At 35.9% G+C, this 24,830-nt stretch overlaps 1 protein-coding gene across 15 annotated transcripts in view; it reads right to left on the reverse strand.

Annotated features, from left to right (window-relative positions):
- The window catches only part of PPFIA2 (PTPRF interacting protein alpha 2), a 472,924-nt gene that overhangs the window by 32,426 nt on the left and 415,668 nt on the right, over window positions 1-24,830 (reverse strand). For all 15 annotated transcript variants that reach the window (XM_053226534.1, XM_053226540.1, XM_027071168.2 and 12 more), the window contains 2 exons: window positions 5,738-5,819; window positions 1,595-1,795 (listed from right to left, as the gene is read on the reverse strand). In XM_053226534.1, coding sequence (XP_053082509.1) covers window positions 1,595-1,795; window positions 5,738-5,819 — 283 coding nt within the window. The remainder of the gene's footprint in view (window positions 1-1,594; window positions 1,796-5,737; window positions 5,820-24,830) is intronic.

Below are 24,830 nucleotides of genomic sequence, written 5' to 3' on the forward strand. Positions count from 1 at the left end.
TACAAAAGCTCATAATTACCCAAGAGCATAAAAGTTTAGCAAAGTGAAATTAGTTCTGTGTCGCTGGGGTCCTGACCTGAGGAGGTGAAGTTGAGGCTAGATCGTGAAGTCTCATAAATTCTCTTCACATTTGACTGTCCTTTAAACAACTGAATATGCTTTTACTTTTAATAGTTTGTGATTTAAATTTCTTAAGTTCACTTAGACATTTTTAGAAAAACAGTGCTCAATTATTCTATTTTCCAGTAAGAAATAAATGGATTAGGATGCTAAATAAAAATATAAAGCATATGCTACTTTTCATCTTGAAATTGTGACTTCAAATGTTCTTAATTTTGCATTTTTAGCAATTATGCATGCATTTGCTCTTAGGAAAAGAGTGCTGATATAAGTCAGTTGTGATGCTTCTCTGTCAGTTGGAAATTATGAAGGAAACTCTATCAGATCTGAATTCAGCTTACAATACCTATTTTAATGGCCTACTCAGCTTTTATTTTAAACATATTCTGTATTATTTTTTAGCTTGAGTAGTATTTTAGCTATAGTATACAACATTATTTACATTTAAAAATAATGTTATACATAAGAGTTTGTTAAATTATAGATTTTTTTCTACATCTTATTTAGAAAGAAGTTAAAATGGAATTATACAAGAAAGATAAAACCTTTTTAAAGTTGACCTGATATTTCTGGCATTAGAATCTGGAATACTGGGAAGGAATGTAAAGATAGATACAATAAACATGAAGCTAGTTCTTTAAAGCTGTTTAAGACCACATAGAAAAAGTAAACTCAAGTTAGTTTTGTTCCTGAAAATTGCATACCACTTTTCTCTTACTTGCTACTCAAATTTCCCTCATTCTTCCATATTTTATTATTCTGCATTAAGAATAACAAATTTCCCAATTTCTTTGAGATCAGAGAAATTCAATTAACATCAGAAATCATATCCTTTATGAGCAAAAGATATAATTCAGAAATGGACTAAAGAAAGAATGAATATTATTTGGAGTTGTTCTTCCTATATGAATTTGTCATTTGGCATGCATGTTTTAGACATTTTGTTCTTTCCTAACATTAGGATAGGAACAAAATTACAGAAGAATAGGGATTTATAAATGAGAAACAAATAGAATTTGAAGGAAGGTATTCCACTTGGTATCTATAAAATATCAAATATGTGCATACTTTCATAATTATGGAAACTGCTTAAGCTAAGCACTGTATCTTCCAAAAGCACTAACGCCAACAACTCATCTCCTGAGATAATGGATGCTGCATTTTTTTAAAAAGGGGAACATCCTAAAAAAGAGTAAAATTGGGGTCTTCTTGCCTGGGAGAAAAACCTAGACTTCCGTTAGAGACTAGCTCAAAAGCCTATCTTGGTTTCAGCCTTCAAGTCTGATAGGAATCACAGCTCCTCACTTGAAAACCTATTAAAAGTAGCAGCAAGGTTAATGAAGAGCAAGTGAAATCTCTTCAGAATAATTCATGCTGACATTGAAATGTGTGCTGCCACAGTCTCGCTCTGTGGACTTAGAGAGGCTGCTACTTGCCCAGCACTGGGAGAGGGAAGGAGCTCAGCTTGACTCACAGTTCGGGATGTCGGAGGAGCTGAAGGACTCGTTAGGGAAACCATCTCCTGGATTGCTAATCGCAGCTTTAAGCGATGCAGGGGATTGCTGATTCCAATTTCTCTCTGGATCTCAGTGTCTGATAAAGCAGACATGATGGCACCACTTTTCACGTTGGCTCGGCAGGCTGCTACATACCAAGCGGGCATTCCCAACCAGAGCTGTTGGATAGGGAACAAATACATACACAGGTTATTCCAATAGTTACACAGTTTAGTGTCTTATGTGCCAGGCATTTTCCTAAGTACCTTACATGTGTGAACTGTTTTGTTGCCCACACCCCAAAAGATAGATGCTATTATTATTTCCCCCAGATGACACAGAGCCACAGAGACATTAAGCCATTTAAAAATATCAGCTAGGCAGTGATGGAAAGGAAGATTTGAAATCGAGTCTCCAGGGTGTCCAATTTAACAACTATTTTATATTATTAGGCTAAACATAATAGGTGCACATCACCAAATCCAGCCCTGCCCATCCCCCCCTTCCCCCCCCCCCCCACCCCGCCGTGGGTTTAAGGGCAAGAACAGCCACAAGCTGCATTTGGTGAAGACTCAATCGACGTTTGTTTAATACGTGGTTTCAATTTATAATTCTCCTTCGGAATTCTGAGTGCAAAGAAATCCAGCTGCCCTGGAAAGAGACTGAAGCCTGTATTGCATGTAGCTAGACTCCTTTCTCATGTGATAGTTGTGTGAACTTAATTTGACATCCTGCACGAACAAAGTTTTGGAGAACAAAATGATGTGCTAAAGGAAGAGGCTAAAGCTATAAACATCTGGAAAACTTTAGGCAAAGAGAGTAACTAAATGAATAATGCATTAGAAATTAGGGATTCCAATTTTTCAACTTTGCTAAGATGCTCTTGAAAGACAATCGAATCAGTAGTGCAAGGAGCACAGCACAGTGTCTGCACACACCTTAAGCACTGGGTGAATGCCAACTCACATGGATTGTGTTGCAGCATTTGAATTACACACACTTAAAAATAGAATATTCTCTCCATTCTCCCTCCCCACCATCACTAGATAGGAGTAAGAAGCAAGGCACATGCGAGTAAGCAGTTTAAATCTTGGTCTTTAAGTGTCCAAAATATTGATTTTTTGGACTATTTTATTTGTTGACATGAATAGAGTGAGCAAAAGGGAGAGAACATGAGTAAGAAGAGTGACAGTAAGAGAAAGAAGAAAAGGTATAAGCCAGCAAAGTCAACGCCAAGAGCTCTGGACTAGAAGGCTGGGCTCTAATTCCTTCAGTGTCACTGGTGAGTCATGTAACTTCTCTAAGCCTCAGTTTTACTTTCCTCATTTGTAAAACAAAGAAATTCAGCTGTATTATTTCCAGGGCGTTTTGGTAGGCAGCTTCTAAGAGGATCTTTGGGATTTCCTCTTCCTGATATTGCTTTTTCTTTTTAAGGTTTTTAAAAAAAATGTTTATTTTTATTTTGAGAGAGAGAGAGAGAGAGAGAGAGAGAATGAGAGCACACCAGTGGGGGGAGGGGCACAGAGAGAGGTAGAGAGAGAATCCCAAGCAGGCTCTGCACTGTCAGCGCAGAGCCCCACACGGGACTTGATCCCATGAACCGTGAGATCATGACCTGAGCCGAAATCAAGAGTCGGACGCTTAACCAACTAAGCCACCCGGGGGCCCCTCCTGACATTTCTGCCTTTGTGTAATTCTTTGCTTTTCAGTTTGGGCTGAAATCAGTGACTTATATCTAATGGATTATGAAAATGACAGGATGCCACTTTCCAGATTAGGTTACAAAGAGACTCTGGCTTCACTCCTGCTAGTCCTCTCTACTTCCCTCCTCTCAGAGGTCTAGCTTGGGGAATCCAGCTGCCATGTTGTGCACAGCCCTGTGAAGATGCCCACATGACAAGGAACAGATGTTTCTAGCCAACCACTGGCAAGGAACCCAATCATGACTGTGAAAACAGGAGTCAGCTTGGAAGTGGATTCTCCCCACGTTGAGCCTTGAGATGCCTGCCACCCTGGCTGACACCTTGGATGCAGCCTTGTGAAAGACTTTGATCAAAGCCCCAAGCTAAGTCAAACTCCTGACCCACAGAAGCTATGAGGAAAATAAATGCTGAGTTTTGGTGTAATTTGTTACATGGTAATAGGGGACTAACCTAGACATCCTTCTATTTAAAAAATTCTGTCATATTAGAAGGCTACTTGTTTCTATAGGGGAGACAAACAAACAAACCAAAAGCCAACTTTGAGTCATTGTGGCCTGGGCTGTGACTGAGGTAAAAGACAGGAGAGAGGGGATCTAAGTAGGGCACATGACTGAATAGTTCATACTGTCTTCCAGCAGGTGAGACACAAGGAATTGGCCTTACCTTGACAGGTACCATTAAGTACCATTAGATACCACTGATGGAAGATGGGACTTAATGTCTTAGTTCATCAACTCAACTTGTTCAAAAATAATTAAAGATCTAAACATACCTTCGCTGGACCCTAACGATTTTTCACTCCCTCTTTTTAAAGATATTTTTATTCCCATACTGAGTAATATTACCCAAATGCTTGCCAATACATTGTTATCAGTATCAACTCTAATTAGACTTTCAAAAAGGTTTTGGTGTGATAAATGGTGTGTGAAGCATCAGACTTCCTTCTGCTCATCATTCTGAGCAGGCTGTGCACATGAGGAGGTGCTAAAGGAGGTGAGAGTTAAGAGCTCTCATTCACTGGATCACCCCACTCATTCATCTTGTTTATTCCATTTTACAATTTGAGTCACATTAGGAAGCACATTATGAGCAATTTCTGTGTGCTCAGGATAGGTTTAATTAGCACAAAACTTCACTGCTTGTCATTTCCTAGCCCCTTAATGTCAGTAAATCTTTTTTTTTCTTTTTTTAATCTAAGGGTTTGTTCATCATTTGCCAAAATAGGAGCTAACTCTCTGTCACTGCAGCTCATTTCACTGGAGTGACACTGAACAAAGAGCTGCTATTAATTTCGAGGTGTGTTTTCTTAAGCATTTTGACTCATAATTGATTTTTAAAGTATAGTAATTTTAAAGGCACGTTTGGAAGAAGCAGTTCTGATCATTAATATGCTAAAAATTCCCTGACTGCTGCGAGAGAATAAAATAAAGCAAGACATAGGCCTCTTTTACTCAGTCCAAGGAAAAAAAACGCAAAGCATATTATTACATCTATCTATTAAAGGCTGTTTCTTAAACTAAAAAAGGGATTTAACGTTTCATCATTGATTATTTGTTAGCCCTGGATATGATATGAAAGTGAGTGATTTTATAATCCCCAACCAGTTAAAACAATGGGTTCGAATTGTCTCTGCCAGGCAAGGAAAGCATATTTTCTTCTTTGCCCCGACATTGGCATATCCTGGTAGCTGCCGGCAGCCCACATTAGAGGACTGAATGGAACAGGCAAGTGAACACTACTAGTAAGTGGTATGAACTGGTCCTTTGTAGTCAAATGCGTTTCTTTCACTGTTGCAGTCTGCTTCTACTGGCCTCCACTGTGCTCAGGTACTGTTTTTATTTTTCCTGGCCCCCGTATTACATAGAAAATGGTGAATTACATTCAATTTAGACCCGGAAGAGAACAAGGGGATAAGTATTCTCTTGCTTAATTCCAAGTGTCTAAACCTAGCTGGCCTCTGGGCGTTAGAGAATTAGGTTCAGGAATCATTTTACAGGCAAAGAAATGGCTCTCTGCGCAAATAGGTGACAGTGATATCACGGATAACATGTTGAATATAGAGATGGGTCTTGTTTGTAACCTGCTGATGAGAAAGAACTCTAGACTGATAGACTAGGGAAGATGTTTTCTTGCAACATGAGAAATGTGGCTCAATACCTGCCTTCCCTTCTTCTAAAGATGAAGACAGTGAAATTTAGAGCAACTTCCTTTTATCCTACTGGGTGCTTCCTTCAGCCACAATCACAAGAATGCATCACAACAATGCTCACAGCCCCCTGGATAAAGCAAATATTCCCTCTATAAGCTACTCCAGGCTAGTGGAAAGCTGTGACTTCAGGAACCCATCTTCACCTGTTTCTAGAAAAACTATCAAATTGAAGTCATTGATTTAAGAGCTTTCTGGTTTAATTCTCTTACCTCCAGCCATGCAACGACAGTGGGCCCATCCCACTGAGCAAAAGGTAATCCCTTCCTCCGAGCTTCTTCTAGAAGTTCATGCCTGAAGTACACAGCAAAGATCATTAGTCAGGTAACATGGAAAAAGATGGTAGTGATTAATTTAAATGCCAATATTTTTAAAAAACCAATAATCCTTCACAAGCTTTTTCTAAGTTAATATAGAATAACAGAATTCTTTCTTCCTCTTAGAAATACATGGAAATCAGCCATTGATTTTATGAGTAAAACATTGACATCTAAAAATAATTTCTCCCAACATTTATTCACAAAATTGAAACATTAAATGTTAATGGACTAAGAAGCTGAATTATATTATCAGCAAATATCTTAGCTCTTTAACAAGGAAATGGCACACATGTGCATTTTCAAGCATACATTATGGGATCTAAATGAGGCTTCTTTCAACCTACTTACTTTCCCTTACTATTTCAATGATAGAGAAAATGTCTGAATATAGAGGCAGTGGATAAATTTGGTTATTTTATCCCTATTTAAGAGATGTGCCTCATTTTAGTATGCTCTCCAGGTCAAGGTAGCTACATTAGGAGTTTTTTTTTTTTTTAATCTAGACTATGAAATTGCCTCTCATTTAAAGAAAACTCAGAGAGAAATTAACTTCTATTACTAGAAAGCAATGTAAGGTGTGAAATTCAATAGTACATTCATTTTCATTTATAATCACTCCTGTTTTTAATGAAAGTGAAACATTTCAATGAAAACAAATGGTTGTTTCTGGTAGCAAAATGTAAAAAGCGTTGACAAATGCATTATTAATCATTGTCCCTACAACTGAGCCTTATAACTGACATCCATTTACAAAGCCAATTTGAGTCATTTATTGTTAAAATATCAAATATGTGTTTTTACTGAAACTCAAATTGATATATACCTGACCAGGGCTATATTGGAAAATATATTCTGTTCCTTAGTATACTTTGATCTTACACACAAATGATAAAAATGTAGTGTATATTCACTCTTTTGAATGTGTGTCTTTCATGGTTAGGAATCTATCAATAATATCATATATGAACTCCAAAATGAAACATTTGATTATTTCCTACTATCAATCAATCAACTGATTTTTATAATTTGTTAAGATACAGTTGACCTTTGAACAACATGGCAGCTAGAAGCGCCAACTCCCTGCATAGTTAAAAACCTGCATTTAGCTCTTGACTCCCTCCAAACTTTACTAATAGCCTTGACTGGAAGCCTTACTGACAACATAAACAGTCAATTAACACATATTTTGTATGTTATACATGTTTCATTCTGTATTTTTACAATAAATATAGAGAAAAACTATTAAGAAAATAACAGGGGCGCCTGGGTGGCTCAGTCGGTTAAGAGGCCGACTTCGGCTCAGGTCACGATCTCGCGATCCATGAGTTCGAGCCCCGTGTCAGGCTCTGTGCTGACAGCTCAGAGCCTGGAGACGTTTCAGATTCTGTGTCTCCCTCTCTCTCTGCCCCTCCCCTGTTCATGCTCTGTCTCTCTCTGTCTCAAAAATAAATAAACGTTAAAAAAAAATTAAAAAAAGAAAATGTGCGGATAAGTAGGCCCCAGCAGTTCAAGCCTATGGTGTTCAATGATCAACTGTACATAACCAAAAATGCTTTTCAGCGAGAACTTTCCATATTTGCAGTGGATGCTACCAACAAAAGTTCAGTGTGACAAAGAAACAAAGAGGCAAAACAAAAACTGAAGTTATAGCTGCTGAAGAGACACATAAATCAACTGCTGTTTTATCTGAATAGCAAGGAAAGCATAGGTGAATTCTGCAAGTAACTTTTTCAGCACCGAGGACAGGGAAAAGTGATCTCAGCACCCCTGAATCCGAAGTGAAAATTAGAGGGACTTCCTCACCTGCCTTCCCATTCCCTTGCACTTCCCAATGACATTCCTTCAATGAAAACCTGACTTGAATAGCCTACTCTCACTGTTACTGGTATTGACAGAAATGGGTTGAAGGGTCAAACAACCAACCATCAGGTACTCATTGAGCATCTGTTGTGACCTTAGATCTGTGCTCAATGTGGAAGACATGGGCTCAGTTTTTCACAAGGTCCCTAGTTAGATAGAAAAAGCAAACACACGAACCGTCCAAAAACACAATACAATACACAAATAGATGCTAAAACTCAGTGATGCACATTCTGGGCGTGAGGACTTTGAAAATGGGTTAACAGCAATGGAAATGATTGGTGAAGGCATTTGGTAACTGAGCTGGCTTTGAAGGGTGTGTGGGAAGGCGTTCTAAGCAGGATATGCAGTAAGGTTGAGCCTGGACTATGTGCAAGACAATTGAGATTAGGCCTCCACAGAGCTGAGGATTATTGTTAAGAGTTGTAATGTTATACCCAATAGGGAAGAAACACCTCCAGTTATGTAACAGCTGAGTGGCATTAAAGGAGAAGAAACAAATATACATTTACAGCTGGGTTTTTTTTTTTTTTTTTGGCCACATTTAGTAAAAAGGCAAGTAAATATGCACTCAACACCTAGGAAGTACATAACATTTAACAAGTGAATTATATGAGCTGTACAAAAGACATTTTTAAAAGTTAGAACATTTTAATTGTGAGACTTCTCACTAGTTCTCTAAAAATATTCTACCACACAAGCGAGAGTGAACTTGTTAAAACTTAAGTCAGATAATGTAACTTCTCTGCTCATAACCTTCAATCACTCCTTGTCTCACTCAGAATAAAAGCCAAAGCAGCAGTTAGGATCCGCCTCTACCCTCTCTGATTCAGTTGCTACCTCACACAGCAACACTGGCCTCCTCACTGATCCTGGAAATAGCTCAGGCTTCTTTCTGCCTCAAGACCTTTGTACTCACTATTGTCTCTGTATAGAATGCATATGCCTCCATCTCCACATGGCTCACTCCCTCTCCTACTTTTAATCTTTACTCAAATGTCACCTTCTCTGAATGTCTTCTTCCCTACCTCCTTCAACCCTCACTAGACATTCTTTATCCCTGTTCCTTGATTTATTTTTCTCCACAGTACTTATCTTCTAACACAGAGTATCATTTACACCTCCGTCTATTACATCCCACTCAAGTATAAGCTCAAGGAGGACTGATGTTTTCACATATTCTGTTTAGAGATAATTAGAAGAATCTAGAGCAAAGTCAGGCACTGACAAGGTGCTCAATAAATATCTGTGAATGTTGAACATGTTTGCCAGCGTTCACATTTAGGTACTTCTTTTTTTCAGTAAATTGAGTCTCTCTCTATATATATGCCCCCATAATTGTATGGAGGCATGCATATATATATATATATATATGTATAGTCCAAATATCCTTTTATATTTTGGCTTACAATGCCATTCAAATGTTTATGTTTCAAAGAGTAAAAAAAAAAAAATCCTTCAATTTTGCTTCCTCTTGAGCCAGTTTGTCAGAATAACATCCATTCCAGTTGATGCCAAGAATCTGATCTGGCCTGGAATCCCTGACAGGAGTCTGGTTAAGAGGCAATCCAATGTGCTCAGATAGTTCTATTCTTCATCTGAATAGAAATTTAACTGCACAGTTGTTTGTGAAATCTTTGCGTGATCTTGTTCTTGAAAAAGTTTTGTTTTTGCTTTGTTTAATCACAAACTCTTGTAACATAATAACTTTAGTAAGAGTATGCTAAGATAATAAGAAAAATAATTCTAGTCCAGTGGATGCTATTCTTTGGTCCCCAGCTGGCAGGGGACCCTGCTGAATCCCCAGCCTTTGAACTGACACACTTGAAACTGGGGAGGAACTGCCGGGTTAGGGGTAGATGGCTGGGTTTTGCAGCAGGACTGCATGTCACATGACTTTGACTCCAGATGTGCTTTCCCTTTATCTGAGGGCAGTATCAACTGTGTAAGAAAGGCATTGAAATTCTCAGAGCAATATTACATTTAATTCTTCTCAATTAAAAAAAAAACAACTCTCACCATATTTATAAGAGACATATTTATAGGAGACACATATCTGGGTGTATTCCATGAGAAAGAAGCAATGTTAAAAAAATAAAATAATATGGGCAATGCTATAATAATTGGAAATCACTGAGTTTAACACATGAAGATTTCCTAACAGATTATTAAAGGTAGCATTAATTGTATGGGGGCATGCTTCTTCCCACCAGATATTTTGACAGAGAAACAGTGATCTGAATTGTTTAGGAAATATAAAATAAAAAACTGATTTGCCACAAATAGGCATTTTGAATATGCTGGTGTTCTCTGTTCAACCACCCTATGTGTGAAAAGGTATGTATTTATTCTGTACCTGAGATTCAACCTTTTCAAAGGTCAGAAGACAGTTCTTCCAGAGCAAGGCTAGGATCAACTTTCCCTAGTATAAGTGTGAGTCTGGAAATTGCTGTTTTTCTATCTAGACCTGAAGAAATATTTTTGTTTTTCTTTCTTTTTTTCTCCAGACAATCTAATATTTAATCATCCTTTCCCAAAGGATCACTTATATATCACTATAGTTATGGATATGCATTTTTGTTTTAAGATTCAGACTAGATTTTAGAGAATACCAGTAGCACTTCCTTTTAGAAATTCTATCTGACATAGGGTTGTCATCACCTGTGTGAAAACCCAAAAAAGAAAAGTACTAATTGTAAAGGAATGTCATTTTGAGTAAGAAAAATTTTTGAACTGTTGACTATTTTCAAGAAACACATTCTCATCTCTAATAAAGAATGCCATTAGACTCTCTTGAAATAGGTGTCAATGAGTTACTGTGACTGGAAAGTGACACCTTAGGAAGGCCCACCAGGTGCATGAGTCATTTGCATGCTCAGATATAACTGTGCACAGGGAAGCCTGTGCATGCTATGCCTGGTCTGAGATAGGAACAAGGTTGGGCACCCTAGTAATAACTAGACCCAAGGATTTCTGAATAAAAATCGAGAGTGTCTAAAAAATGTACATGAATCAAAGGCAGTTGCCAGGCTTGTAGTTTATTATTCCTAATCCACACTAATTTAAGCAAGTTTGACTTTGCTTAAGTGACCCAAACCAAATGGAAATGTCTGGCTTCTCCTTTTTTTTTTTTTTGGTTTTATGTCTCTGCTCAACTATTACAGTTTTAACCTAATTGGTACAGTATGCTTGCATTTGTAAGCCGTGTTTCTATCACACTAAACAATGTCCTCATGTCTCCATGCCTGGTCTCCCCAGTCACTTTGTCTTGATTTTTAAGACATACTAAAATACTTCCCTGAAGCCATCTTTTCTCGCCCCTGAGGCAATATCCACTACATCTTTTTATAAGCCCCCTAGTATACCAAGCATTCTTACCTAGAGTACCTTTAACATTTTATTGACTCAGAGATTCAGTTGGTCTTATTCTTTGCTGAACACAAAACCTGGTACGCGGTAGATCATAAAAATGAGATGACTGACTACCTAACAAATTTGGTTCATCCTGGAGTAGGAAAAGTCCCTGTATTCATGCCCTCACAGTAGGGGAACCAACTTACAAATCAAAAAAATTCAATCAAGTATTAAACTCTGAAAAATAAAATTCATTAATTACTCAAAAAAGTCACAGACCATAGGGCCAGTAAAGTCTCCTTTCTCATATTCTTCCCAACGTGAATGGTTCATCACTGTCAGTGAAAATAGACTTTATTCTCAGACCACTTAGCCTCCAATGCTATTTTGGGATTGCCAGTTTGTGATATGACTGTCTGAATACTATACAGTACCCTTTCCTCTGTCACTCGGGATGGCCATTTCAGTCACTTTCCATTTAATGCCTGCCAATTTCCCCCTTCATATTTTCTATTTCATCTTCCTTTACTTTCTATTTTCGTCACCACTATACTCCTTTTTTTTTCACCCCTTTAATTGGCCCCTATCTCTAGTCCTCTAACCCTCTTAATACACTGGCATAAGAAGAAAATCTGCCATGATAGCAAAAGAGGTAAGAAAGCAGCCTCTAAAGTCTGATGGTTTGGGCCTGATTCTTGGTGCCTCCTCTTCTTAGCTGTGCATCCACAGACAAGTCACTTTACCTCTTTGTACCTCAGTTTCCTCATTTGTAAAATAAAGCTGACAATACTAGTCCCTACCTCAGGAGGTTGCAATGCAAGTTAAATGAGAGAAAACATATGGTAATGTGATTACAACAGTGCCTCACACAAAGGAAGCAGCTAATAAATGTGAGGTGTTACTTTCGTCATAGTATTGTCCTCTGAAAACCTGCCAACGGCTTCTTAAATGCCTAAAGTATAACCCTCAACCTGCATTACGAATACTAAAATAGGTTTAGTCTTGACTTACCTTTCTAATCATCTTCATTCACTTCTAACCAGAACTGAAAAACTACTTTTGCATATAATTTGTGCATTCTAATTTCTCATTGCAAGCACCATTTTCCAGGGCTGGTAAGTTCTTTCCCTTCTTCAACTATCAAAATCTTTCTGTTTGCCTAAATTACGACCCTAGCTTTCATTTTGCGATAATCCCATTCCATAAAGACTCTTTATCCTTCAAAGTCTGGAAACTTCTACTGTGTCAGTATCACTCATACAGATTGGTGATTAGCACCACATGTGTGCGCCTCATATCCCACCCCCAACTCTAAAGTCCTAGAGATGAGAGCTTGTCCTTCCACTGCATCATGCTTTTCATCATCTGCTCTAGCCAAGAAAATCTTTCGAATGACTGTTATACTGTAATCCACAAAACTCTCAATGTTGACAACCACCTGGGATCTTTGATCATAGGATGAATTGTAAGTATTTTGTTTTTGTTAACATCAAACTATGCATCGCATCTTAAAAAGGCATAAGCATTTTGTTTAGCAGTTACCTATACTGGCTGCTCAGAAAGAGAAAAACATGCACTCTCTAACATTAAATAAGATATTTTGCAAATTGACTACTACCAAAGCTTCTGTTCAAATCCTCATCATTCGCGGATCATGGCAAAGGACTCCCAGAGTCTCTCTGTCTCTGGTACCCCTCTGCCCATGCTTTTTCCAACTCCCAGTGAGAACTTCCTAAACGCAAATTTTTGTTAAGACTTGCCTACTTAAAAACCTCCCCGTTGTCCTAAAAATAACGGTCAAATATCTTAGCATGATGAAAAAGACCCTTAGTAATCTAGCCCCAGCTCTCTCCAGACTCTTCTGCTCAATCAGTACTGAAACACTTACCATTCCCCCATACCACATTCTACTTGCCCCTCTGTGACTTTTATCTCCCTTTTTCTTCTGATTGAAACATCCTTCTTTGCATCATAATCGTGGCAAATTCATACTTGTCCTTCAGGCATAGCTCATGCTTTATCCTTCCTGTTAAGATTCCAAGACCTCTCCCAGGCAGAATTAATTTTCTCTTCTACACAAATATTATGACTTGTGCATACTCCACTGATTGCACTTATTATACCTCTCATTTAAAATTTAAAAATATATTTAAATGTAATTTTTTAGATTTCACTACAATTCAATATAGTACGTACTGTAATAGAGATTTTTCTAATGTGACTTCTTGTTTCATTTAAACCACTTTCTATTCTTCTGAGATATGATATCATGGTTTGAAAGAGCAAAGGTTCTGGATGTAGACAAATTAGGGTTTAGATCCCGGATAACAACAGCTAACACGCATTGCCACAAATTCTGTGTGAAACGCTATCCTAAGAGCTTTGTATGGATAATTTCTTTAAGCTTCACAACAATAAGATACATATTGATACTCATTTGCAGATGAGGACAATGAAGAACACAAACCACTTGGAGCATAGGGTCAGCAGTGGTAGAGCCAGAATTTGAGCCCCAAGACCTTGGCCACAGAGTTAACTTTCTTAACCCCCATTCTATCCTTTAGCTAATTAATCTCTTGAACTTTTTGTAACTGAAAAAGGAGGATAAATTGATTGCAATAATTTGATTATATTAAAAGCAACTTGCTTGTTAGTATTAAATAAAATGGTATTCTCCCCCTTTTCTTTCTTTTCTTGTGGTCCATTTATATTCAGAAGTGGCACATATTTATTTGACCTCCTGGGTAATATGTATAATCTTTACCCGCTTACTATCACACCCTTTAATTCTTAACATTATCAGATAAATAAGGAGCTTTGCCTTTTCTTTTCTTCTTCCTCCCTAATATCAGGTTCTGCATCTCTGCCAGAGGAACCAAGATTGGTCTTGATTATTTCATTGGGATGGACAAACTGGATTGCTTGCACTTTGTGTCAGTTCAATTGATTTTGTATAATTGCAATATAAAGGAATTCTCTGATTGAATAATATATCTTAAGGGCTTATTAATTTACTGTGGCACATGACAAGTAATTAGTTATTGATATAACCAGAAGAAATAAATACGTGGCTTGATAAGAACCAAGAATAAAACATAAGTCAAAATAATTTGACAGTTGAATCTACTTCTTAGCAGTATAGTCCAGAGAATAAATCTCTCTCACATAACATAGCAGTAAATTTACTTATACTTCATTTCACACCGTTATTAATTGTTCCATTAAAATTCAGTAGTCAGGAGGGTAAGTAGGATATGATCTCAAATTCCCAACAGACGATGAGCTATACGTCTATCATTCAGAAATATAGACTTGTTGATCAATGCTATGAAAATCAACATTACATATTTGAGAAACTATTTGAAATTCTGGTCAGCAAGTATGAACAAAATGTGGTGCCACCCACATTTTTTCTAACATGTGCAAGCTGAAAATGTATATCTTAATTAACATAATTTTTCTAAACAGAAATGTCACAAATCCCAATCAGCTGCTTCAGAACATTGATTGCCTAAATATACATATTTAGCTCCATAAAATTAAGAGTTTCGAATTCAACATTAACAAGGTTGACTTGATTTTAAAAAGCATAGCATACTGTGATTTTGTGTGTGTGTGCAAGTGTATGTGTGTTTGTATATCCTATAGTGGCACATTTTCACATGAAGTGCATATAAAATCCATTACACTTCTAAGTACTATTTTATTTGGATTCCAAGAACACATGCTAGGTTGTTTGGAAATGAAATAGTTTGACGACATTAAAACCAAAGTCTATTCATACTGAAACCTTTTTTCTTCAAGCTGCTCTGAAATGGAGGGCACAGTCTCAGAAACAAAATGTAATTTATTTGTGAATTTGAGTTGGGATTTACATAATTTCTTTCCTCACTTTATTTTGAATTTAATCAGTTTCAAAGCCATTAAAAAGGTATAAACACACACACACACACACACACATGCACACACAGAAATGTGATGAAGCAATACAATTACTCATGCTGTTACTGAAAACTAAAGGGATTTGTATTACTTTCCATTAAACAATTTCATTTTTGAAAGATTCTGTGGTCTGTTCTCGCTAGTCACCTCCTGATAGTAAATTGGGGACTTATTGGAGGAACAGTGGTAATCAGGTTATTTGGATACCATTTAGACTAGATTACCTCAGTGCCTCATCTAATTTTCGCCCTCTTTAACTCAGATTTTGAAGTTTATAGTTTTCATGGTTCTTGAGGTTATAGATATTTTCTCATCCTCTTGTGAGGTTCAGGAAGTTGATAGTAGTGTCAGTAAGTACAGAGAACATGTCAGTCACTCAAGGGTACGCAAAACAAATGGGAAAGCTGAGGCTTACATTCTTACCTTCTCATTCCTAATTCAGGGAATGATCTTTCCACCTCCAATCTCCTATCTTCACTAAGTTTGTACTATCTTCTCCTGACACTTTAACCTCCTAAGCTTTCTTTTGGCAATTCTACCGGGGAAATGATTTTAAAGTCCTAAAATGTTAAATTCCAGGAGCGTGTACAAGACGGCAAGAATCTCAATTTTAGAATGAAGACAACTCCATCAGTTTCTTAAAGTACATAAACGACAATGCATCATGCATTTATTATTTTTCAATATTTAATTCAAAAAGTGAAGGGAAAATGAATGGGATTATTCATTCATGGGATTGAATATTTTCAATATTCAATGGGATTATTTTCCTTATGAAACTTAAAAACCATGAGAAGACAGACCACTGATATTACATGATAACATGAAAACAATATTTTAAATCTAATATCTAGAATATTCATTATATTTAAAAAGAGCTTACAAATTTGGCTATCATAGTTGAATAGTACCCTAACCACGGCTTGCCTTGCATTTTTAAGAACACTTACTAGGCTTTCCTTAATATCATAAATTATCCTAACTGAAGTAAATTCTGCATTACTAAATAATTAGTAGCACTAACTAGAACTTAAAATTAGAGTAGAAAAATATAACAAATATAAACCATACTAATGAACTAAGCAATACTACAAATATAAATATGTTATATATATATATATATATATATATATTTGGTTTTCAATTTAAAAGCAATACCTTTCCCAAACAGAAGTGTTTTTAAAAGCTCACCATGTTACCAATGTAAAAGTTGAAACCAATGTAAATATTTTATAAATGTTATGCATAATTTGTTTTACTTTGAAGCCCCATTTGTCTTAGGAATAGATAATTAACATGTTTTCATTTTAGTTCAAAGAGAAGGATTTAAAATTTTGTACTGTAATCCGAGATGTTTAGATTTTTAAATCTTTGAAAATTAACCTGTAGTACAGGAAATAATGGGAAGCACACACAAAACCAAAGGAATAAACCAAAACCAAGGATTACTTTGGAATCTAAGTTTAAAAGTCCTACTGGGGAAGAGCCAACATTTATCCTCTTCATTTAAGTGCAGTTCTAATAATTAACAAAGAAGTTTGTCTCTGGAAGAGAATGTGGGTGGAGAGCCACTAAGCACTAACGAGCACACAGGCCAACCCAGCCATGCAGCACAGTCCAAAATAACAATGTGGCCTCCAACTATTACTTAAGCCTCACCGAGTGCCACACTAACTCCTAAAGCATGACTTGAGAAGGAAGGAAATGACGTCTGGAATATCTTTTGACGTGTGTCTAATAGAACTGAATAAACAAAAGTGCCTGCAAGGCCAACATAATTAATTTGAGTGTGAACATTTCTCTGAACCAATGATTCCTTTTACAGTGTGGAAATGAATACACTTTGCAGTTTTCATTTTAGGTCAGAGGCAGTGCAGCTTGTGTTAAAACTGAAAAGAGAAATACTAAAGATAAAAGACAAAAAGGATGGTGCTGAAAATAAACATGTTCAGCAGCCATTGTCATTCAACTTACCCAGATGTGCTTTTCATGAGATGGAGAAGGATGGATGGAAAAGAAAAGCACACAAATGTTAATGGATACATTTTAGTCCAAAGAAAGCCATGGAATAAAACAAGAGCATCATTTCAGATGTGCAAAAGCTCAGATATGAGAAAGACATGGTGTCTTTTTTTATTTCACCGTGGCACACATACTCACTGCGTCCAAAAGCATGATCAGGTTGAGGGCAGGTCTAATTGTTGACTAGTAAGTCTGTCTCTTGAAAATGAGCCACTCTGAAACATGCATGACCACATTTTTCCCAGCCTCTAGTATACTCCAGGAAGAAATCAGGCATTTTATTAAAGAACATTCTTTACCTCAGGCCACTCCTGGGTTGTTTTACAAATAGAAGCAGCATTTACAAAATGGTGCTCAGATTCTCATACAGCCTTACATGTCTACTGTTCGAGCTCAAGAAAAAGTACAAGAGACCCCTGGAGAGGCAGCAACTTAAGAGAGCACTGGTGTGAGCGTCAGAATATCGGGGTTCTAGTTTTTATACATGATTTGGTCAAAATTACCAGCAGGTTCTGATTTTCAATCTCCTTACCTTCATATGGGGCAAGAAGAAAATTATACATTCAGGCCCATAATTGTAATATTCTAACAAATGCCATAAGAATAATAATTTTTATAATATGGCATTTGCCAGTAATCAGACCATGAGAAGGATAAAAGAATCCCATGACTCTTTTCCCCTTGCTACAATAATTCCTTCTCCTCTGTTTGAACTGGCAAAATAAATGAGTCTCTTTCGACAGAAACATTTATTTGGACAGATGTTTATAAATGTTGCTCTGAGGAAAAAGGAAACTAGTTTGGTTCACCAATATTGCCATAAATCATCGCAAAACAGCATTGATTTAAATATAATTTTTGAGGTAGCCCACTTGCTCCCTGGATATAGTAGTGGCACTGGGAAAATATGGAATTTAAATAATTCAACAAAAAGCCATGGTAATATTATTTAAAATTTTCTATACAAGCATAGTAGACCAATTCTTAGAAAAAATAAAACTTTTACTACAACTCATAAAATATATTAAATATAACAAAATATGAAGCAGAAATCCATATCTCAGATATTAGGCAACTTAGAGAGTTTCTTTTTTATTGCTCAGTCATTATAAAGAAAAGGTTGGCGTGCAATGAAAACACCCTGTACGTGCCTCATCTAAATGCATTCATTCAGAGAAACCACGTATTATTTTATTAAATAGGCCTTTTGGAGAAATGCGTATTCTTTGACCTTAGCTCCAGAACAGCTGTGGGAAGCTCTTTAAATATTCACATAAACAAAAACATAAATGTCCATACATATTGGCACCACAATGACCTAAGAAATTTAAGGCATTTTCTTTTACATCATACATGGAACAGAAAGAAAATTAAAACCAAAAAGAGACAGTTTCTAAATTGTTAAAATGGCTTTCCTGTCAAGGTATCTGTGAACTCTTTGATGAGCTCTTAAAAAAGGCAATTTCTTAGCTTTCCAGGAAAATTGCCAAAAGCATTTGGGGCCAGTTATTCCCATGGACAAAATCATCTTTCTCAGCCTACCAGTTATCTAGTAATTGCTCTCCAATAAAACAAGTTGATTAAATATGTGCACAATGGAATATTAATAGTCCCCATGTATTCATTTAGCATTTTCAAAAATAGAAAACTAATATCAATAAAAATACCTTAAATATAAAATGTAAGAGAAATTATGAAACAAACAGGAAACACAAATATAAAAAAACATTCAAAAAGTATTACTTAAATTTCTAATATATTTGTTATCAATTGTTGTAAGTTTTCTGATTTTTCAGAGTTTTTATGAACTTTCTTATTCTCCAGAGTCAATTGAAAGCAATACTGAGCAGTTACCTCACTTTAGAATATTAAGGATTTCAGCTCATGATGTAAAAAAAAAAAAAAAAAAAAAAGTCCTGCAAAGGACAAAAAGCTAGTCATAAATGACTCTGACATATCCCAGAGTGGTAAATACTCTAAATTCATGTCAGAGGGAATATATATTTGCAGAGCTTTTTCATCTGGATAAAGTATTTAATTTTTCTTCTATGTTCTTTCCTACAAGCAGTTATTTACAATAACACATAACCTCATTATTCATTTTCTCTTCACTCCAGATTGTCAAGGTTACGATAACATCAAGACAGATTCTGTGAAAAATAAATGTTCTTCATGTAAAGATCACTGTGAGTAATAGGCAAATAACAAGTTTTAATTGACACAGAAAAAGAACAGGTTTTAAGTTACCATTTAATGAATATGATCAAATCCAATTATTGGCATGTTTTCCTTGGGAACATCAGCATACATCCAGACACAAGTAGACATTACCAGCGAACATCTGTCTTTTTTCCAAAATGGTGCCTGAAACTGTTCAGATGTCTCATTTTAATCTTCTACATCTCTTACTACATGAATGGGCCATTTCCTGTTTATAAACTAGTCAACTTTGAATGTTAAAACTTCACATGATACATAATTCACTACATGAGCTTCATATGTGAATGAAATGTGATTGCTTCTCTCTTCTTAAGGTTCAAATTGGTGACTCAGAAAGATTTTAAAATCAATTATTAATACGAGATTGAGGAGTGAATGGGTAGCAACTGATGTGAAAAAGTAGAAGAAAGAAAGGATTTCCTTTCATAGGCAAAACCTGAGAATGTTTAAAGAAGAGAGCAGAATTTGAAAGTATAAGAGCAAGTAAGAAGTCAGCACAACATGACTGAGAGACCGGGAAGAGATGAGCACTCAAGCAAGAGAGTATCCTAGTTTCCTGTAATAAAACAAAAGAGGGGCTAGTGTTAGTATGCATTTGGCAGCAAATAATTTAGGGCACTCAGATGGTTTCTTCCTTCTCTCCCTCTAAGGCAGAATGTGAGTTCATCTGCAGAGGATGAAGCTTTGAGAACAGTGGAGTTCTCTAACAAAAGTTTCAAGGAGTAGAAACAAGATTGGTAAGAGAAAAATACTGTAATTACAGGGCACTGATGAAATGCCAAAGGAAGCTGGCCCGAAGTCTTGTACTATAATGTTCTCCAGCAGCATAAAGGTGTTCAGTTGTAGACATAGAGAAAGAAAATTCATTGGTGGCAGCAATAGTGGCATGTGGATACAACCAAATGAAAGAAGAGCAAAAAAAAAAAAAATGAGGAATTTTTGAGTGTGTTGAAATCATGGACATGGAATCTAAGCTAAATAGGAAGCAAGGAGAGAACAGAAAGGGGCAACTGTGCTGGGAAAGGATAGAAGTTAAGAAGAATGATAGTTGAAGAAAATGACAAAGCAAAGCTGAGAGGAGACTATGGTTAGGAAGGAATGATCTGTTTGAATTAGTAAGAATTAGTAATTTTGGAATAAGAGTGATTTGGAGGAGATGAGATGATATAGAATATGACCATGGAAGGTGTCTGACTTGAGTAGAGAATGGCATTGGAAGCCATGACACTTACAGATTAAATTGTGAGTAGGTGATCTATGTGGATATTAGGGCACCACAGGGTGATGGAAAGGTTTACTTTATGTATAAAGACATGGGACACATTGAAAATAAATAGTCAAGCATATTTCTAGTGATCTTTATAAATGAAAGGAAATGGTTCAGAAGTTTTCAGTATGGTTCATCATCACACTACTGCAGAAATAACTTTTCTTTAAAGTTAATACTGATTTCACTCTAGTTCCATCTGTGTCATTGCAATGGCAAGATTTCATTCTTTTTTGATGGCTGAGTAATATTCCATTGTACATATATACCACATCATCTATATTCATTCATCAGTCGATGGAGTTAGAGTGTATTATGCTAAGTGAAATAAGTCAGTCGGAGAAAGACAAATACTCATATGTGGAATTCTGGAAACAAAACAGATGAACATACGGGAAGGGGGAAAAGAGAGACAGGGAAGCAAACCATAACAGACTCATTCCTATTAGAGAACAAACTGAAGGTTGTTGGAGGGAGGTGGGTGGGGGATGGGCTAGATGGGTGATGGGTACTAAGGAGGGCACGTGTTGTGATGAGCACTGGGTATTGTATGTAAATGATGAATCACTAAATTCTGTTCCTGAAATCAATATTATACTATGTTAACCTAAAATTTAAAGGAAAAATTAGAAGGAAAAAAAATCAAGTTAATACTAATTTCAAATAGTTAGAGATTTTTGAGACTCTTTTAAAGAGGTTAAGAAATCTTTATTCTTCTAAGAATTTTGTTCATTTGCCTAGCAAATCTAACCCAGTCAAACACAGTTAAAGTTGTGGTTCTGTAAAATCTGAAACAAAGACATTTCTTTGTATTTTTACATAGATGTACATAAAATATACATATATCCATACATATGTTTTTAGGGGACATATAGAACTAGTTTTTAAAATAAAACTCTGGAAATAAGATACAGATAATCACTGCTCTCCTTAGAAATGTAGAAACAAAGAAGAGAATCTTATTTGATAGGTGGCTAATTTTAAATAACTGTGGGAAGAGATAGCATCTTCAAAGACCTTATGAAAAACCTATGCAGAGCCAATATAAGATCCTATATTTGTGGAAACAAATGTGGAGAATTCTTTCCAGATTAAGATGTCAGCATTATATTTAAAGGTACCCTAATTAGTGACTTTTTTCTTCTAAAAAAGGAGCTTAATTATCCTTGGTATTCGATACTAACTTTTTAAGTTTTATTGGAATGAATTGTGTAAGATTGATTCAAGCACACATTTAAATTTCTTACATAGCTTATTTGTAAGTGCTCATTACCATTCTTACATCAAACTTGGAGATATTATGTGTGGCTAATTATATGAAAAAAAGCAATTTTATAACACAGCTACATTTTGTGCTTTGAAACTATCTCCTCTTCCCAGTATTAAAAAAAATAGTTTGGTTTGAATATATTTATTGCTCATGTTGAAAGATGGGATAAGGTCAGATGACAAACTAATTATCCTCCAGAAAAAAAAAATGCTACTCTTTTCGGAGTATAAAGAGGGTGAGGGATTCTCTATTGACTCCCTATATAAACCATTCAAATATATAGGATATAAAGGTCCAGCTGACAAACAACTACATACTTTAAATTGCAGCTTTACCCTGAGATCCCAAATAATTTAGAAAAAGGCTGGACTCAAGAGATCCAGACTCTTGTACCGTACAGTGCCTGGAAAGCTATGTTTCCTCATAGGTGGAGGAAAATCTACCTCAAAGGCTTTGTGAAAATTAAAAGATAATACATGGAAAATATGTAGTATAGTACCTAGAATACTGTAACTGCTCAATGTGATTATCAAATTCTTATTACATATATAATAAATATTATCATTACTATACAAAGAATGAGGAGGAAAATGGAACAGGGGTAATTACAAACAAGTATTAGATATTAAGTATATTAAGACAATAACATACAAGATGGGAAGTAGAGAGAGATAAGGCTGGTGAGATAAATAGGAACCAGATGATGCAGGGATTTATGGGCCATATAAAGTCATCTGGAATTTATCCTAGAGAAGCTAGATAATAACTGAGGGATTCTAGGCAAGTTCAGAAATATAATTTAGATAGATCTCTTTAGCTGAAGTACAAAGAACGGATTACAGGAAGGCAAGAATGTATCATGGTTTTAGTATGATGATCTGAAAAAGGAAAGAAGAAAACCAATACATTTGAGAGATTTTAAAGAGATAGTATATGGAGCAAGAGTATACAGAGGTGCACAGAGGTACACAAAGGAAGAATAAGGACAAGGACGACCAAGGGCAAAGATGAAGCCTAGTTTTCTGGTTTGGTCATCTGAGTAGAAGTCACTGCCCTAGTTCCTATTATTCTCTTAGGATTTCTTCTTTACTTGAGAGTTCTTTCTCTTGGCAGAATCTGGATCTCTGTTGTTTATACCCCACACATTCCTAATTATTTCTAGCATACCTTGAAGACATGTTTGATATAATCTTGCTATACTGGTCATGTTCCTTGGAACATATGCTGGTTTGAATATATCCACTTAAAGTATATTTACCAGAAATTAACACAATATCCAACTATAATCTGAGCAGTACATAGAATTTTGGCCCTATCCATCGCTTTTATCGATATTGAAAATCATTAACCCCCTTGCTAGACATTGCTAACTTGTCTTTTTTGTAGAAACAGAGATCTTATGAGTTGCAGTTAAGATCCCTCTATACCTACAGGCATACCATATCACCCATACACAAGTAACCAGTAAGTAGAGTCGTAAAATTGGATGTAGAATTATATAAACACCCCTATTAAACTTTATCTTGTTAGATTTGGACCTCTATGTAAAGGTCTTCCTTAAATAAAATAATTTATCTAAAAATTTAACTATGTCTTCCAGCTTCATTCTTCCACAAATCTGATACTCTTATTTAAGTCACCTGTGAAAGAACTGGGTCTGTCACCTTCTATTTTACTTAGTCCTCACCAGTTCTTTTGTTCAGCCCCTTCGGTTACAATGGTTTCATCAGTTATAAACCCATTTTGTTAGTTTCAATCCAATCTTGTGTCTAGAAGTAAATTAAATACCTTGCTGAACTCAATAAATGGTGTTACTACGGTATTTTTTCCTCCTCTACATGTCTAGAAAATGTTTGAAAAGTTTAAGGGCACAGTTTATTCTTAAAGGATTCCATTTACTCTTGGTAATCAATAATCTCCTTTCTTACCGATCAAAAATAATCTAATAAATATTATAGATTTATTTTGGCAACTAACAATGAGGTGAGCAGTCCCTAGCTTGGAGAACAACTTTGAAATAAGAACATTAGGTAGCTTTAGGTTTGCGGCACTTTTTTTTCATTCTGTTCAAAGACTAGTGATTTAGAGAAAGGATCATGGCCTCTGAAATACCTAAGTGCAATTATTTGTTTTCACATCTGTATTTCTACAAGTGCTCTGAAAAATGGAACTGTGCAATTTGAATATCAGTAGTTTCCAACACAGTTCTTGGGACATAATAGGCATTAAGGGAATGAGTAAAAAATGATCATTTGTGTATTCTATTAATCTAGGATATACTTCAGTAAAGACAAATGATATGGACTTATTTAGAAAAGGAGATCATTCTTCTAGTATATGTAGCTATCTTAAGTTTTAATTTCCTATTACTAATTTTTATTTTAATCATTCCATATCATAAATGTTTCCCCTGAGCAGAAAGTATAGAGACTATATAGCACTTCTGTTCTATTTATTCTGATCTATGAACATTGCACTGTTGGCTCAAAACAGCAGCTCTATTCATTCTGAATTCTTTTCCTTCCTTCAAATAGATAAAATATATCTAACTATAGTTAGTTATAAAAACACTTGGATTTTCCTTAGCTTTAATTTTCCTAAAAAAAAAATCAATGCATTTTGGCCTTTAGCCTTCAGATATTATTATTTTCTTAGGTTTAGGGAATTTTTTACAATTGTCCATGGTTGGAGTCAGATGGCTACGTAGGATCAGATGGCAAGGCAATGGTTAGCGCTAGCTCAGTGCAGGTAGAGAAGACATACTTGTGAAGTTTCGAGTAAGAAATCGAGACACATTTCCCAGAGAAATATTGAGAACATTAGGTTTGGGTTCTGAAGTGTTTTATTTTGTTAGATCCTTTTGACTTGAGTTCCCAGATGTTCCCCTTGCAGTCATGTCTGTATAAAACGAACCTATGACTATAACTGATTGACCCAAGCACACATATCTGTTCCTCACTAAGCCAATCACATGCTTTCACCTAGGAATTTAAAATTTGGACTTAGGTGACACAGAAAATATGAGTTCTTGGGGTGCCTGGGCGGCTCAG

The sequence above is a fragment of the Acinonyx jubatus genome, chromosome B4, assembly GCF_027475565.1.
Source record: "Acinonyx jubatus isolate Ajub_Pintada_27869175 chromosome B4, VMU_Ajub_asm_v1.0, whole genome shotgun sequence".
In the NCBI taxonomy this organism is placed as follows: Eukaryota; Metazoa; Chordata; class Mammalia; order Carnivora; family Felidae; genus Acinonyx; species Acinonyx jubatus.